The 12,907-nt window shown below is 34.9% G+C and overlaps 1 protein-coding gene across 1 annotated transcript in view; it reads right to left on the reverse strand.

Moving 5' to 3' along the window:
* Window positions 1–12,907, reverse strand: part of FMN2 (formin 2) — a gene marked incomplete at both ends in the record, with an annotated part of 159,221 nt that overhangs the window by 57,587 nt on the left and 88,727 nt on the right. The window contains 5 exons of the mRNA XM_084202637.1: window positions 6,681–6,801; window positions 6,984–7,043; window positions 8,467–8,613; window positions 9,503–9,632; window positions 9,767–9,858. Coding sequence (XP_084058763.1) covers window positions 6,681–6,801; window positions 6,984–7,043; window positions 8,467–8,613; window positions 9,503–9,632; window positions 9,767–9,858 — 550 coding nt within the window. The remainder of the gene's footprint in view (window positions 1–6,680; window positions 6,802–6,983; window positions 7,044–8,466; window positions 8,614–9,502; window positions 9,633–9,766; window positions 9,859–12,907) is intronic.

A 12,907-nucleotide genomic window follows, 5' to 3' on the forward strand; every position in this document is an offset into this window, starting at 1 on the left:
GGAATCTGCTGCAATGACTTTGTAAAAGGTTTGTCTAAAGCAAAAGCTTGTCTGACTATTCTTAACTGACCCAAAACCTGGTCTCACATCCTCTATTCTCACATTTAGTTATTCTCTCATTTAGTTTGCATATTTTTAAAACTCCATTTATTTTCAGCAGATTTTAAATTTTCTTATATTGAAGGAATTGACAGGTATTCAAGGCACCACAAAAGAGACTCATACAGGCAGTCACAAAAGCCAAGCACTAGGGAGAAACTGGTGTCATAAGGCTGAATTGCCCAAACAGGAATAAAGACACTTTTTGTTGCTTTAAAGCAAGGTGAAGGCTTCAGGATCCGCTAGTCCCAAGTTATGCACTTGAGACCTTCCAAAAATCTCAAATCCTAAACAGAAATTGGCAAGGGCAGAGACACCTTTTCTCCAGCTCTCTAAATCAATTTTAACCTATAAGCAACATATGAACAATGGAAAGGACCAATAATACATCTAATTTCATCTCCTCTCAAGATCATATGCTCCAGAGAACTGTATGCCATTTTTCACATAAGCAATCAAAACAGATTCTTGTGGACAATTCAAACTGGTAGCTTTTTTGCTCATATAGACACAGGTATCTCAAACGCTCCTGACCTGGAAATTGATGTGAGATTCTGTGCCCAAAACCACTTTAGATATTTAAGCAAATTGCAATTTCAACTGTATCCAGTACCTCAAGAATTCATCTCATTCTCTATTTCTGTGGTAAAATGCAATTAATTGCATTTTTTCAAGCTATTGTGTTCATTTGCTCATCCTATATTTTTGTTTTGTTTTTATTTCAGGTCAATTTACTAAAAACATATAAAGTTTCACAACAGCCAGTATCATTTAAAAGACATCTATATGGAAAAGGAAAGTGACAAAACAATCTGTGCTTTGCACTAACATTTCCAGTAAGTGATTCTGGTAAGTGATGTAAAATGCACTCAGTCTCATTATCAGAAATAGTTATTTTTCCTTTCTGAAAAGGAGAAAAACAATAGTTTTCAACATTCATAATATCTATCTGTCTAATGCACATTTTCCAGCTGGTTCTGTTGGATGCTAACTTTTAGCTCCTGGAGCACAAATCTCTTCTAAATACAAAAGATTTCTATTTGAACAAAATGGGTGAGCAGATGACCAGCTGCTCCTCAGGCTTACTGCATTTTCTTTGGCAAGGACAACAATGGGCAACAGGAGTTTTCTTTTCAAATCCCCAAAATATAAAATTTAAATGAAAAATAAAAGCAAACAAACAAAAACCCCAAACCGAACATAAAAAAACCCAACCCATCAAAAAAAAAAAAAAAAAGGCAAGAAAGCAGACTAATGAATTATCCTGGATGAGTAATTAACAGATCCATTAAGCTGTTTCTGTTAACTAATTCAGAAACTGCATACTTGTCAATATAAGTCTTCTAGAAGTCAGATGGATTTTCAAGATAGTTTAAGATATTTGAGAGCACACCTTTAATTGAGACTTGCTAGACTATTTGTATTAAAGTTTTTATGGAAGCTTTGAAAGTATGTCCCTAATTTTCTAAAGTTCTGAGTACTCAGGCTTCCACAGGAGATGTGCCTGTGTCCTACTTGTCTGAAAACTATAGAACAACTTTATCACTACTTTCTCAACTTCCTCAGTGCTTTCTGGATTCCCTACAACTGCAACCTGTGACTTCAAAAGATAATTTTGACTTTATCTAAAGGAAACAATGCTGCCCTCATCAAAAGCCACACTCTGATGAACCCAGCCACAAATACAGAAAGAGCTCTTAATTTTCTTCTATTTATTTTTTTTGGAATTGTAATGACTTACACTAAGAACTGCTGAGTCTTCAAGGGCTTCCATAGACAGCTCCTTGTTTGGAGTTTTAAGGACAGTAAAATATGACTCACAGATTGACTGAAAGCCTGGCTTTAGTTTACATCTGGTTTAGGTTTAGGAATCTGCATGCAGCATAGCTGCAGCAATTAACCCTTTCAGTGATAACAGAACAAACAGAATTTGTGGATGTACATTTCTTAATGAGTAGGTAAATGTTAAGATTTAATTTGGTTAAAATAATACCTGTTACTGTAAAGGTTAAGTGGTGGAGATAACTGAAGGACTGACCCAAACCCCTACTGTTGCTATATTATTTTGCTATTAATTACCTTGAGTGATTTGGCATTATTTTTTAAAAGACTGAAGGAATTTTCTCACCAGAATATGGATCTATGGATCATAGAAGAAAAACAAAGGATGTTTCTTCATTGGGAAATATCTTCATTCACATTTGTAGCAAAACTATTAACAAAGAATGGCAAAACCACAAACATTTCAAATTCTGAATGTTTTTGATGATGCAATGAATTCAAACCCTAAAGAGTACAATTTTTTCTCATTTCAATTTTCTCTACTCCAGCTCCACCGTCTCTTGAAACCTGAAATACTAGTGTACAAGCACATTAAAAACCTTTTTGGGACTTCTCTTAAGATATTCTTTATTTCACCAAACTTTAGTTTTTTAAAAGACAGATCACCGTATCGGGCTCAAGGCTTTTCCTTAACTGGAAAATCTATCAATCCTTAGATTGTCCCTCTCCTCCTTTAGGAGAGGACGGTCAAATTTAGAAGAGCAATCCCTTCCCTTTCTTCCACCTGAAATGGGGCTCCAAATAGATTAAGGCTGCTCAAGTTTGTTAATAGAAGTTGCAATTAATACCACTCTTCTGATGAAGAAGTGGCACTGGAATGTTGCTAGAGTCTTCGATCCATAATCAGAACTATGATGGAATACATCTTGAGAATATGAAAAGATAGCAGGATACATGTGTGTGTGTGTGAGAGAGAGGGGCAAATAGAATGCTGCAAGTTTTTTAAAACTTCAGTCTGAAAGCATTAATATTACTTATTAAAGAACTAGTAGTGGATGCAATCTTATTTTGCAAAGTAATCCCTGCATCCCAGACACAGATTTGACCATGAAGAGGAAAATTCCATCTCAAACTACAGCTTGACTGAACTCTCAGGGTTGGGAACTCTTTCTAGGTATTGAGGGTAACCTTTACTGAGGCAAGAGGAATAACTAGCAAGACTATTACTGTCCAAACTCTCTCAATTGCACATTGACACCATCCAAAATACAACCTTTGAAAGCCTTTTTATAGCACAAGACGGTACTTCCAATGCTCTTGTTCACACAGAAGGTGTTAAACACAAGAGCACATAACAGCTCTACAACTAGCAGGTCCAAACTGAATAGGTAACTTTAGGTGACTGTAAGAAGCACTGAAAAAAATAGGGAACATGTATTTTTCCAAGATACTCCAGCGCTTTTCTTGGAACATACTTTTAAAATACAAAGTGTTCTGCAAATGCTTAACACTTTATAAACATTCTCAGTCACATTTATTCCAAATCAGGGAGATGTACTGGGCCACACAGCCTAGCTTCTTTTGGACAGAGAATTTTCAATGAGTTGTAAACACTCAGAATAGGAAAAGAAAGCATCACTACAAAAATAATGTTTAATTATGATAATTATTGCTTGTAGTCAGTTTCCAATCAAATATATTAAATATGACATTAAGACACATAAACAAATACTGAATTCAATTCAATTTCATAGCAATCTGCATTTCATTGTACTATTAATCTCTTCTTCTTGTCAGATTTACTTTTGGCCTGACATTGTTTCTAATTCCCTTTTAGCTGAGCTTCAGTGAAAGTTTTGCAATAAGTGACAAGTGATGAATTAGTTTCTGATTAGCAAGAATAAACTTCATGTTGTAAGGCTAGAATGCTAATGTGTAGCCAAAGAATAGCTTCTAAACATTTTTAACTTGCCATAACTCTCAATGCCATTCTAGTGTTCTAGTTCTTTCCTAAACCAAATACATCTGGAAGAATTTCATCCACATCCATTGTGGATTTGGGCCACACATCCAACATTTTCCTACACCAAAATTTTACCTTAAGAGATTGTCAGAGTAAAGTAGGTTAGAATCCTGATTGATTTAATACGTGTTTTCCACATGTTTCTGCTCTACCTGGAGCACTCTGAAGTGTCTAGAAAAACATACTGATACTAATAGTAATATAACAGAGGTCCTAATCAGTGAGTGTCACACACTGCTCCTGTGACCCTGGATGCCCAATTTTCTTTACATGGTGAGTTGATTTAAGTCATGTGGCAAGTGCTAAAGTTTCTTCTGTGGAATGACATAGGAACAGAAGTCATTGCTTGGCATGACTGCATCAAGGAACGTTGCTGACAGCCAGGAGAGATCAAAAGCAGATCAAGTTGCTTAACAAACTATATGTCACTGAAGTCAAGAAGGCTGAAATGGGAATCCTGGAGAGCTGTGAAATCTAGGAGCAACAGATGGAGCCAAACTCACTTGATTTGTTAGTAAGAGGATCTACTTGGTCTTTGGTCTTCTATCTCACAAAAAAAAAAATCTGGTATATAACTGTTATCCTTTGGATCTGTATTATTTAAAAAACCCTAATTCCTGATCAATGTAAGTCCAAGGTTACAGTCCACATCACAGTATAAAATTCTAATGTATTCTGGGCACTTGTTTCTATGCCTCTAAAGTCAGTGTTTCCCAGGAATAATCAATACTCATTTACTCACACTGACTTCAAAAGAATAAGTTCATATTTAGAATTTTGTCAGAATTTTCTCAGCCTCATACAACCCTCTTTCTGTTCAGACATTTGATAAGGCCCTTACTAGCTCTAGTAATTCATAAGGTTCCACATGTTCATTAGTAAATCTGGTAGTGCACTTAGAGTAAATGAAAAGAAAAGTAACCCCTTTGAAGTAATTTTACACATTCTGTTAAAACTTGTACTCTATTTAGAAATTATTGTCATTGAGACAGGCTATTCTATCTCACTGAAATCATCAAAACAAGCTATCAGAATACACAGAATTTTTAGTGTATTACTAAATTTTACTGCTACTGCTCTTGTGGTCATGAAATCTTTTAACACAAATGGTTTTTAATTTATCTTGTCACTTTTCTTTGAAAAAGAAAGTCAACACAAAGCATTTTGCATATCTGGAGACTATTAAGAAGTCATCACTGATATTTCAGTCTGTTGTTGAAACTGTCACTTCATGCTCAGGATAGGATAGAGCTGCTGGTACTGTCCCAAAAATATTTGTACCAAATGCAATAGGGAAAAAGCAATGGTGCTTGTAGTTATTCTTCAGTTTCATTAACTACAAAACAGACTGACAACAGAGTCTTGAGCCTAAGGGTTGGATTGGAAGCCCAGAAAGAATTCAACTGCAATCTGAAGTCAGATTGAAGCGTGTAATTTCCATTTTTACAGAACCCCCGCTTTGATCACTGCACAGTGTGGATTTATTCCACAAGAGATTTATGTCTGTGTGCAAATTTCAACTTTGATGTGAAAATATTCAACCACTCATGTACAAAAACCCATTTTTGGTGAATTTGTGAGGAAATGTATATTTTTTTACATGCACCAGAATTCAAGTATCTTTTTGAAATAAGACATAGGTATCTATCTTCTACACGTGCAAGCTTAGATGTCAGGTCTGAGGTTAACTGGAAGTTGCAAGAAGTATAGAAACAAGCTTTCATGACTGAATTCTGAGACTTTTGTCCCCTAGGTTGTTCAGGAGCAGTAAATGGATGATACTACTCAGTGTCAGCCTGAATGACTGATACAACTTTAAATACTAAAAATACAAAATACTTTAAATACTCAAAATATTTAAAATAATTTTTTAAATATTCAAACAGAGAGTTTGACAGGAGCAAGAAGAGAAGGTCAGATATCATTTGGTAACCATGTTATGTTTTTGCTGTAACAGAAAACCTCCCATTCTAGGTTGTCCAGGGATTAATGGATTACCAAACCATTCCTAGGTCTCTAGAGCCATGGCATTTAAAAGCAGCAAGGCAACAGTAATATCACTCCTTGATTTGCATCTCTCTCTCAAAGATTTAGCACAGTAATGTAACTGACCAGTTTAGCAGAGATTTTTTGCAATAATATTGAAGATCATGGACCATTTGTGCAAACTACTCTTCCTTAACAAATTCAGTATTTAGATCCCCATGTTAATAAGAAATATATGATAAATATTCTTCATTAAAATCTAGCCAATATATCTTAAGCTTACTGAATTCACTTAAAGAAAATAGTTCATAAGAGGAGAAAAAATACTTCCTTTGCATATTACTGTTCAGTAAAGTCCAGATATTTCAAGTGTCTTTAACAATGTCATACGTATTATTTTATCTGCTAGATAGTATTTAGACCTGGTTATAAACCTTTTTTTTTTATCATGGACATGGTCCAACAATTTGCAGTGCTTTTTATGGCTAAAGATTTTAAGCCAGCTTAAACAAAAGGAAAACTAAAATAGTTTTTTGGTTTGGTTTTGAAACACAAGATTTAACCTAACTGTTTTGATGCTGTTTAATTTAAAAACCTCCCACAGTTTACTTACACAAAATTATGGATTATGGCATAAATAGTAATAGAAAAGCAAATTAAAGAAGCAAACTACTAACTGAGAAGTTATAAATACACAACTATTCTTACAGTATCATCTAATTTCTCAAAATGATATAAACAAGAATAAAAGAGATACAGTAACATCAGATTAGCATTTAATCTTTGGTACCTCGCAAATCTTTCTTCATTTTGCGGAGATCTTTCTGAAAATCATCAAACTTCAGTTGTGATGCCTGGAAGAGATCTTGTGGATCTGGAAGAGGAAAGATGCATTGTTCTCTTCCAGCATCCTGACAAAAAAACAAATGAATAGTTACCTAGTGCTCATTACTTTTCTTCTATACTAAAATATATAACTGAAAGCCCAGAGAATATTTATACACATTTCTGCATCTCACTAGCAGAAGAGAAAATTTAGTAAGTAGGGATGCTTAATCTTAATTTATCAGAGGTAATTTTAATTTTCACTCACCTCATCAAAATTACGCAAATAATATGAGACAATGTACGATAGAAGACTTCTGCTGTTGTCCTGTATAGAAGAGGATAGAGTTTGCTGTTACTGAAACTCACAGAAAAAAAAATCAGGAAAGATCATTCAGATAAATGAAATATTTAGTGTATAAAAAATACTTTGTTGGTTTGGTCCCTTCACGAAAAAAATCACAAACCAAAAACTGAAACCAAAAACACCCAAACACCAAAAACACCCAAACCAAAAACAAACCACACCATGAAGTTCCATTTAATCATTAAATAAAATGAAGAAAGAGAAAACACTAGTGGTAACACACTCCTGATATTGTTAATTCTACCTGATTGCAAACCAAACCCTTACATTCTGAAATTTCCCAAGAGGGAAAAGAGATATTGTTTCTGGGTTCATGTATACAAGTTCATTTGCAACACTACAACTATAACAAAAACAAAGTTAAATTAAACAATAATTTTTTTTTTTAAATTGAATTTGGGGGGCTGAGGGGAGCGGTGGGGGTTGAGGGAGCTTTTTAATTGCTTCCCCTCTGTAAGTTCTCTAATTAAACTTCAGCAAAAAATCTCCCATTTGAAGAGAATTTTTGACAGAATTAAATTTTCAGATATTTACAGAAATACTTTCAGAAAAGGATTTCATAAGAACTTTCCTGACTGATCAGTCACAAATAAACTGAAAACGTATCTTGCAACTGAAAGCTTAATAGTCATATTTCCAGCAAATTAAATACTGAAGTCTTGAGTTACCAAACTAAATTTAGTGTGCCTAAACTTCCTACTGATCAGAGCTCTAAAACTGGTGATGTACTGGATCTAGAGTCAATGTGAAGGTGCAGCTAGAGTAAGTTGCTCTGAAGTGTCATTCACATCACTGCTCCCTTGGTTTACCAAAGAAACCAGCATGCAAGAAGGAAATTCCTCCACCCACTTAAAAAGGCAAATGGCTGACATGCTCTCTCGACTCAGGGTTAAAGCTCTGCTCACATGACCTAATCCAACAGCTAAAAAATGTATGTTTAGTGAGGGACTAAGAAGGGAAACCAACTCTTTTTTCTGCCATTTGCAGAATTGAATATCTTGACAGTGACTTGCCAGACAGATGTAGCAACACATTTTAAGGCTCAGGAGTTATTCCTATGATCTGTCACATTCAGATAAGGTTTTTCATCAGCCGTAGAAACTCTAAGAATATTGTTTCCTTGTAAACAAAAGCAGGTATTTGAATGCAACCCCAAAATGATTAACCAAAGACAACAAGTGCTGGTAACACACAAATTACAGTTTAGCACTGAGCAAGAAGAAACACTACTTAATCACTCTCTTTAATGAGATGACTACACTAGACAAATCTTGAATCCAGAAGTCCCTTCTACATGCCCTTCAGAAGCTTCACATTCAGAAACAAAGTTATTTTCGGAGAATTTAACCTTCTCAGGCCTTTATGAAATCTCAAATAAACTTACACTGCTCTTGACATCTTTCAGTTTTGGCAGAATATCTAGTCCAAACCCATCAGCCTGTCCTCGTGTCCTGTTTCCACCATTCATGTAATTTCCAAAGGCAAGAACCAAACCCAGAACCCGCATAACTCCTGATTCATTCTTCAATGTCTAAAATACAGAGAAAAAAAAAATTCTGTTAATAGTCCCATTAATATTTATGGTTAATGAGCAGATTTGTTGATGCTGTGTTTAGAAATAATACTTGTATAAAGAATGAGTTAAAGGAAGTTACCTTCTACTGCAACAGACAGAAGCAGAACAATGTTAATATGTAATTTTGTATCAATGGAGAATGTTATCTCCAAAATGGATACTTAGAAAAAATAACAGAAAATCTGTACAGTGTTACCAGACATGACCTATTAAGAAAAACAAAATAGTAATCCTTAACTGATACTGACATTGCGAATTACATATTTAATTTCACAGAGAATTCATCAACAAGTTAATAAAACACTGAGATTGAACAATTGAAAACATTAAATAAAAGATATTACATAGTAAAACATAAAACAGTTTAAATGGTTTTAAGTTATTAAAATACTGATGAAACCTGCATTTTAAAGCTATGTATTTGTTTTTCATGGGACTGTAAAATTCCAATCATCTCTTCTGACTCAACACAACATTGCTGTCTCTAGATATCAGAGATATTACTAAGTTGCACATTTCTCAACCAACTCAAGGTTAGCTGGACTGGCATTCCTTTGAAAAAGAGTGATAATGGTGACTGTGAAGAGAGAAGATCTTGCTTTGACAAAAGGAGAAGGTACACTGTTTTCCAGAGACTGATACACACTGATGGCAAATGCATTATATAATTTAGCGGCAAAAGCTAAAAATAAAATTCACTTTGACGTTAAAGTACAATCATAAAATATACTGCTATCCTTCAGATTTCAAATATTTGAAATACCTAAGTAAATAAACGGCAAACTTTCAAAATATGATTAAAAATCAGAAATTTAGCTCTATTTTTTCACAGAGCACAACCTACCTCGCACAGTTTCTGTAACAATTCAAGTTTGCGACGGATTGAACCAATGCTTTCCGAAAATGTGGATTGGAACAGGATGCAAAACACACGTTCTGAAAAGTTGGGAATCAATGAGAGTTCATAGAGGAACCTGAAGAAGTGATTAAAAAAAATTATTTGAGTCACTGTAATTAGGTACACCTTGGGGGATTTTTATACATATTTTACTGAATATGAAAGTTTTCTGAAGTGAGCAAAACTGCTCTATCATAAGTATGTTCTTACTGTTCTGGCTTATCCAAAGACTTGGCGTTTTCTTTTTCCTTGGACGCCTTGCTATGCTTTTCTATTTTTTCTAGTTCATCTGATTGTGCTCTCTGAAATAAAGGAAAAAAAAACCAAAAAATGGTTGCAACTAGTCAAACAATAAAGATAAATATTCCTTTGTAACAAATCAAATTCATAGATTTTTCTTTTTAGCATCTGCTTATGGTAAAACTAGAGAAATACACAAAGTATAAAGTCCACAAAGTTTAACTATAAATAGATCTGCTGGAGAATAGAGTATCTTCCAAATAATAATATTGACTACTAGCAGTCTTCAAAGTATTGACTCATTCAATAATGCACTGAGACAATGATCTTCATTCCCAATTTCTCTTCTTTGTTCATTTACAAAATGTTTGAATTTAAAGACTCAAGAGGAGAGTTATATTTCTCTTCACAAATTTGTTGGGTTACATTTGAATGTGATCCGATTTTTAAATATGTATTTAAATAATACATTTTCTTAAATGAAAACACTTTCATGTTGTTTACCACAATTTAAATTTTCTTTGGGATTTGAAAAAACACTTAGGAAAAAAACATATTTATAATGGAACTATCATACATATAATACATGAGAACTACTGCATAATTCGTTGAAGTAAAATGAATTTCATTTTTATCTTAATAAGCAAAAAAAGAGTACATATAAACTGCCTAGCTTCTTGAAGAAATCTGTGGCACACTGGGAAGTCTCTTCTTCAATATTCCAATCAATAGAAACTGAGCCTCACTTTTTTCAGTGCTCCAAGCTATGATAAATTTTTTTTTTCCAAACAGTAGTACTAAAAAATGGAATGGCATGGAAAGGAATAAAAGTGAAAAGAAAATTTTTCTTCTGACCCTTTTTTTGACAATCACAGCAGTTTCCAATAGAGATCCAAAACATTAATCTGCCCAAGACTTAAAAAAATCCCATAACAACCTTTATTCCTTTACAAAAAAATTACACTCATTTTTTAACTTTCTCCACCACAGAACTTGAAGACACTGGTGGAAAATTATATTCTAATCATTCAGATAATGGCAAAGTGTAATATACGCTGCACCTGCATGCTCTCTTGAATGCTTTTGCAGGATTAGCAGTAGAGGGATAGATCTGTTTCAAATTATTATGCCTGCTCCATGAGGAACCTGTAACCAGGAATTTGAATTTGGACACTTTTTCTGAGACTGTTGAACATCCTCCCATAGGAAAAGGCTGAAAATACTGATGTGAAGTAGAAAGATGAAGAGATTGAAGAGTCATATAGCAAAAGCCCTTCAGATTTTCTCTTAATACTTCAAGAAGCCTGGAAATAATGCAAAGTCACTTGTGATGCCACATATCCTAGCATTTAGTCAGCATTTCTGCGGATGTTCTTCAAAGGTCATCTCTAAGGTTGTCTGATCTTATATATTAAATATTTCAACAGATTGGAAATATTGCAAATATATTTTTTTGTCCAGCAAAAAATTTTGTTCTGGACACTAAGAGATTAAATTTATGGCAGTACCTGTACCAAAGATTAATAGAAGAGCTGAGGTCTGAAGGGACCCCTGGAGACTGTCTAGGTGAACACTGACAAAAAGCAGAGGCAGCTCAAGAAGCTTGCTCAGTATCACGTCCTGCCAGGTTTTGAATACCCCCAAGGATGGAGACCTGATGTCTTCTCTAGGCAGCCTGTTCCAGTGTTTCAAACTCAGGAGGCTCACTACGTCTTGTCCTTATGCTGGGCATCCCTGAGTCTACATACAGTGTGCTACAGTGTGCTCTTTACTCCCCCTCCCCAGAGAAGCATTCATTTGTACATACTGGTAAGATTCCTCTGAGTTCTCTCTTCTCCAGACTGAGCAACCCAGCCGTCTCTCAGCCTCTCCTTGTATAGCACTTTTCCAAGTCTTTAACCACCATCCCTGCTCTGTGCTAGCCTTCCTCCAGTGTGTCACTGCCTCTTGCCCTGGAGAGGCCACACCTGTACCCAGCATCCTAAACGTGGTCCCACTAGTGCAGAGCGGGTCACCTCCCTTGACCTGTTTGGGCCTCCCTTTATCTGCTTGTTTATACAGCATCAGGCCTTTCTCAGTTTACAAGGGCTAGGCTGAGGCTTTTTACCAGTTTTTAATTTTAGAATACTGGCAGTGGCCCATTCATAACACTTAGTTATGTGAATTCCCTACCCCAGTTTTACTTCAGTGTGAGGAAACAAACTTGGGGATTCCACCTCCAAAGGCACTTTTCTGCATAAAGTCAAGGCAGACATAGGATCTGTGAATACAATTACTGTTGCAATTGTTTCTTGTATAATGCTATCCTGAGGAGAAGAATGTTTCCAAGATACTAGGATCAGAAAATTAAATCAATTATTAATGCTATCTTAGAAGACTCTTCCAGAAACAGGATGAGGACTAGAAAAAGACAACTGCAGAAGTATAAACTTAATTATTGCACGTGCTGTTGTGGAGAAGGCTTGGGTTTGGTTTTGTGTTAAAAATGCCAACGGAAATGGGACATGCTCACGCTTAATCTAGAACACTCTTACCCAGGTGAGAGTTAAAAGAAAATAAAGTTTCCATCACTTCTCAAATCAGTAAGAACTCTCTTGGCAATAGGTGAAATCTACAGATTTTAGAAGCTGGAAGGATGCCGAAAGAGGTAGCATTGTTCCAGTGGTCACATCATCAGAGCCACGGAGGTCTAGGTGTGCAAATAGCTCTTCCTACACAGTCATGTTATTTTATTTATTCAACTCACATTTCAAAAAATTCATGCATTCAATTTACAATTTTTTACACAAAATTTAAAAAAAAATAGCTTTTTGTAAAAGTAAACAAGTTCTCATGCTAACAAATTAAATTAAATTCCATTATTTCTGGACAGCCTTTAAATTATATTTTCTTCTGTTAAACTGAAGGAAAATCTCAACATTTTTTCATAACAGTTAAAGAGAAGTAATTACTGTAGCATGGAGCATAAAACTGAATGGTTATTTGCAAATATTTTAGAATAAATACTCAGAGTTCTCTCTCTCCTGGCCTTCTACACAGACTGAAATATTAGAGTGCTTATCACAGTCTATCACATACATGCATGTTCAAGCTCTTGATGATTCTCCACCA

This window comes from Fringilla coelebs (genome assembly GCF_963513975.1).
Source record: "Fringilla coelebs genome assembly, chromosome: 3".
NCBI lineage: Eukaryota > Metazoa > Chordata > Aves > Passeriformes > Fringillidae > Fringilla > Fringilla coelebs.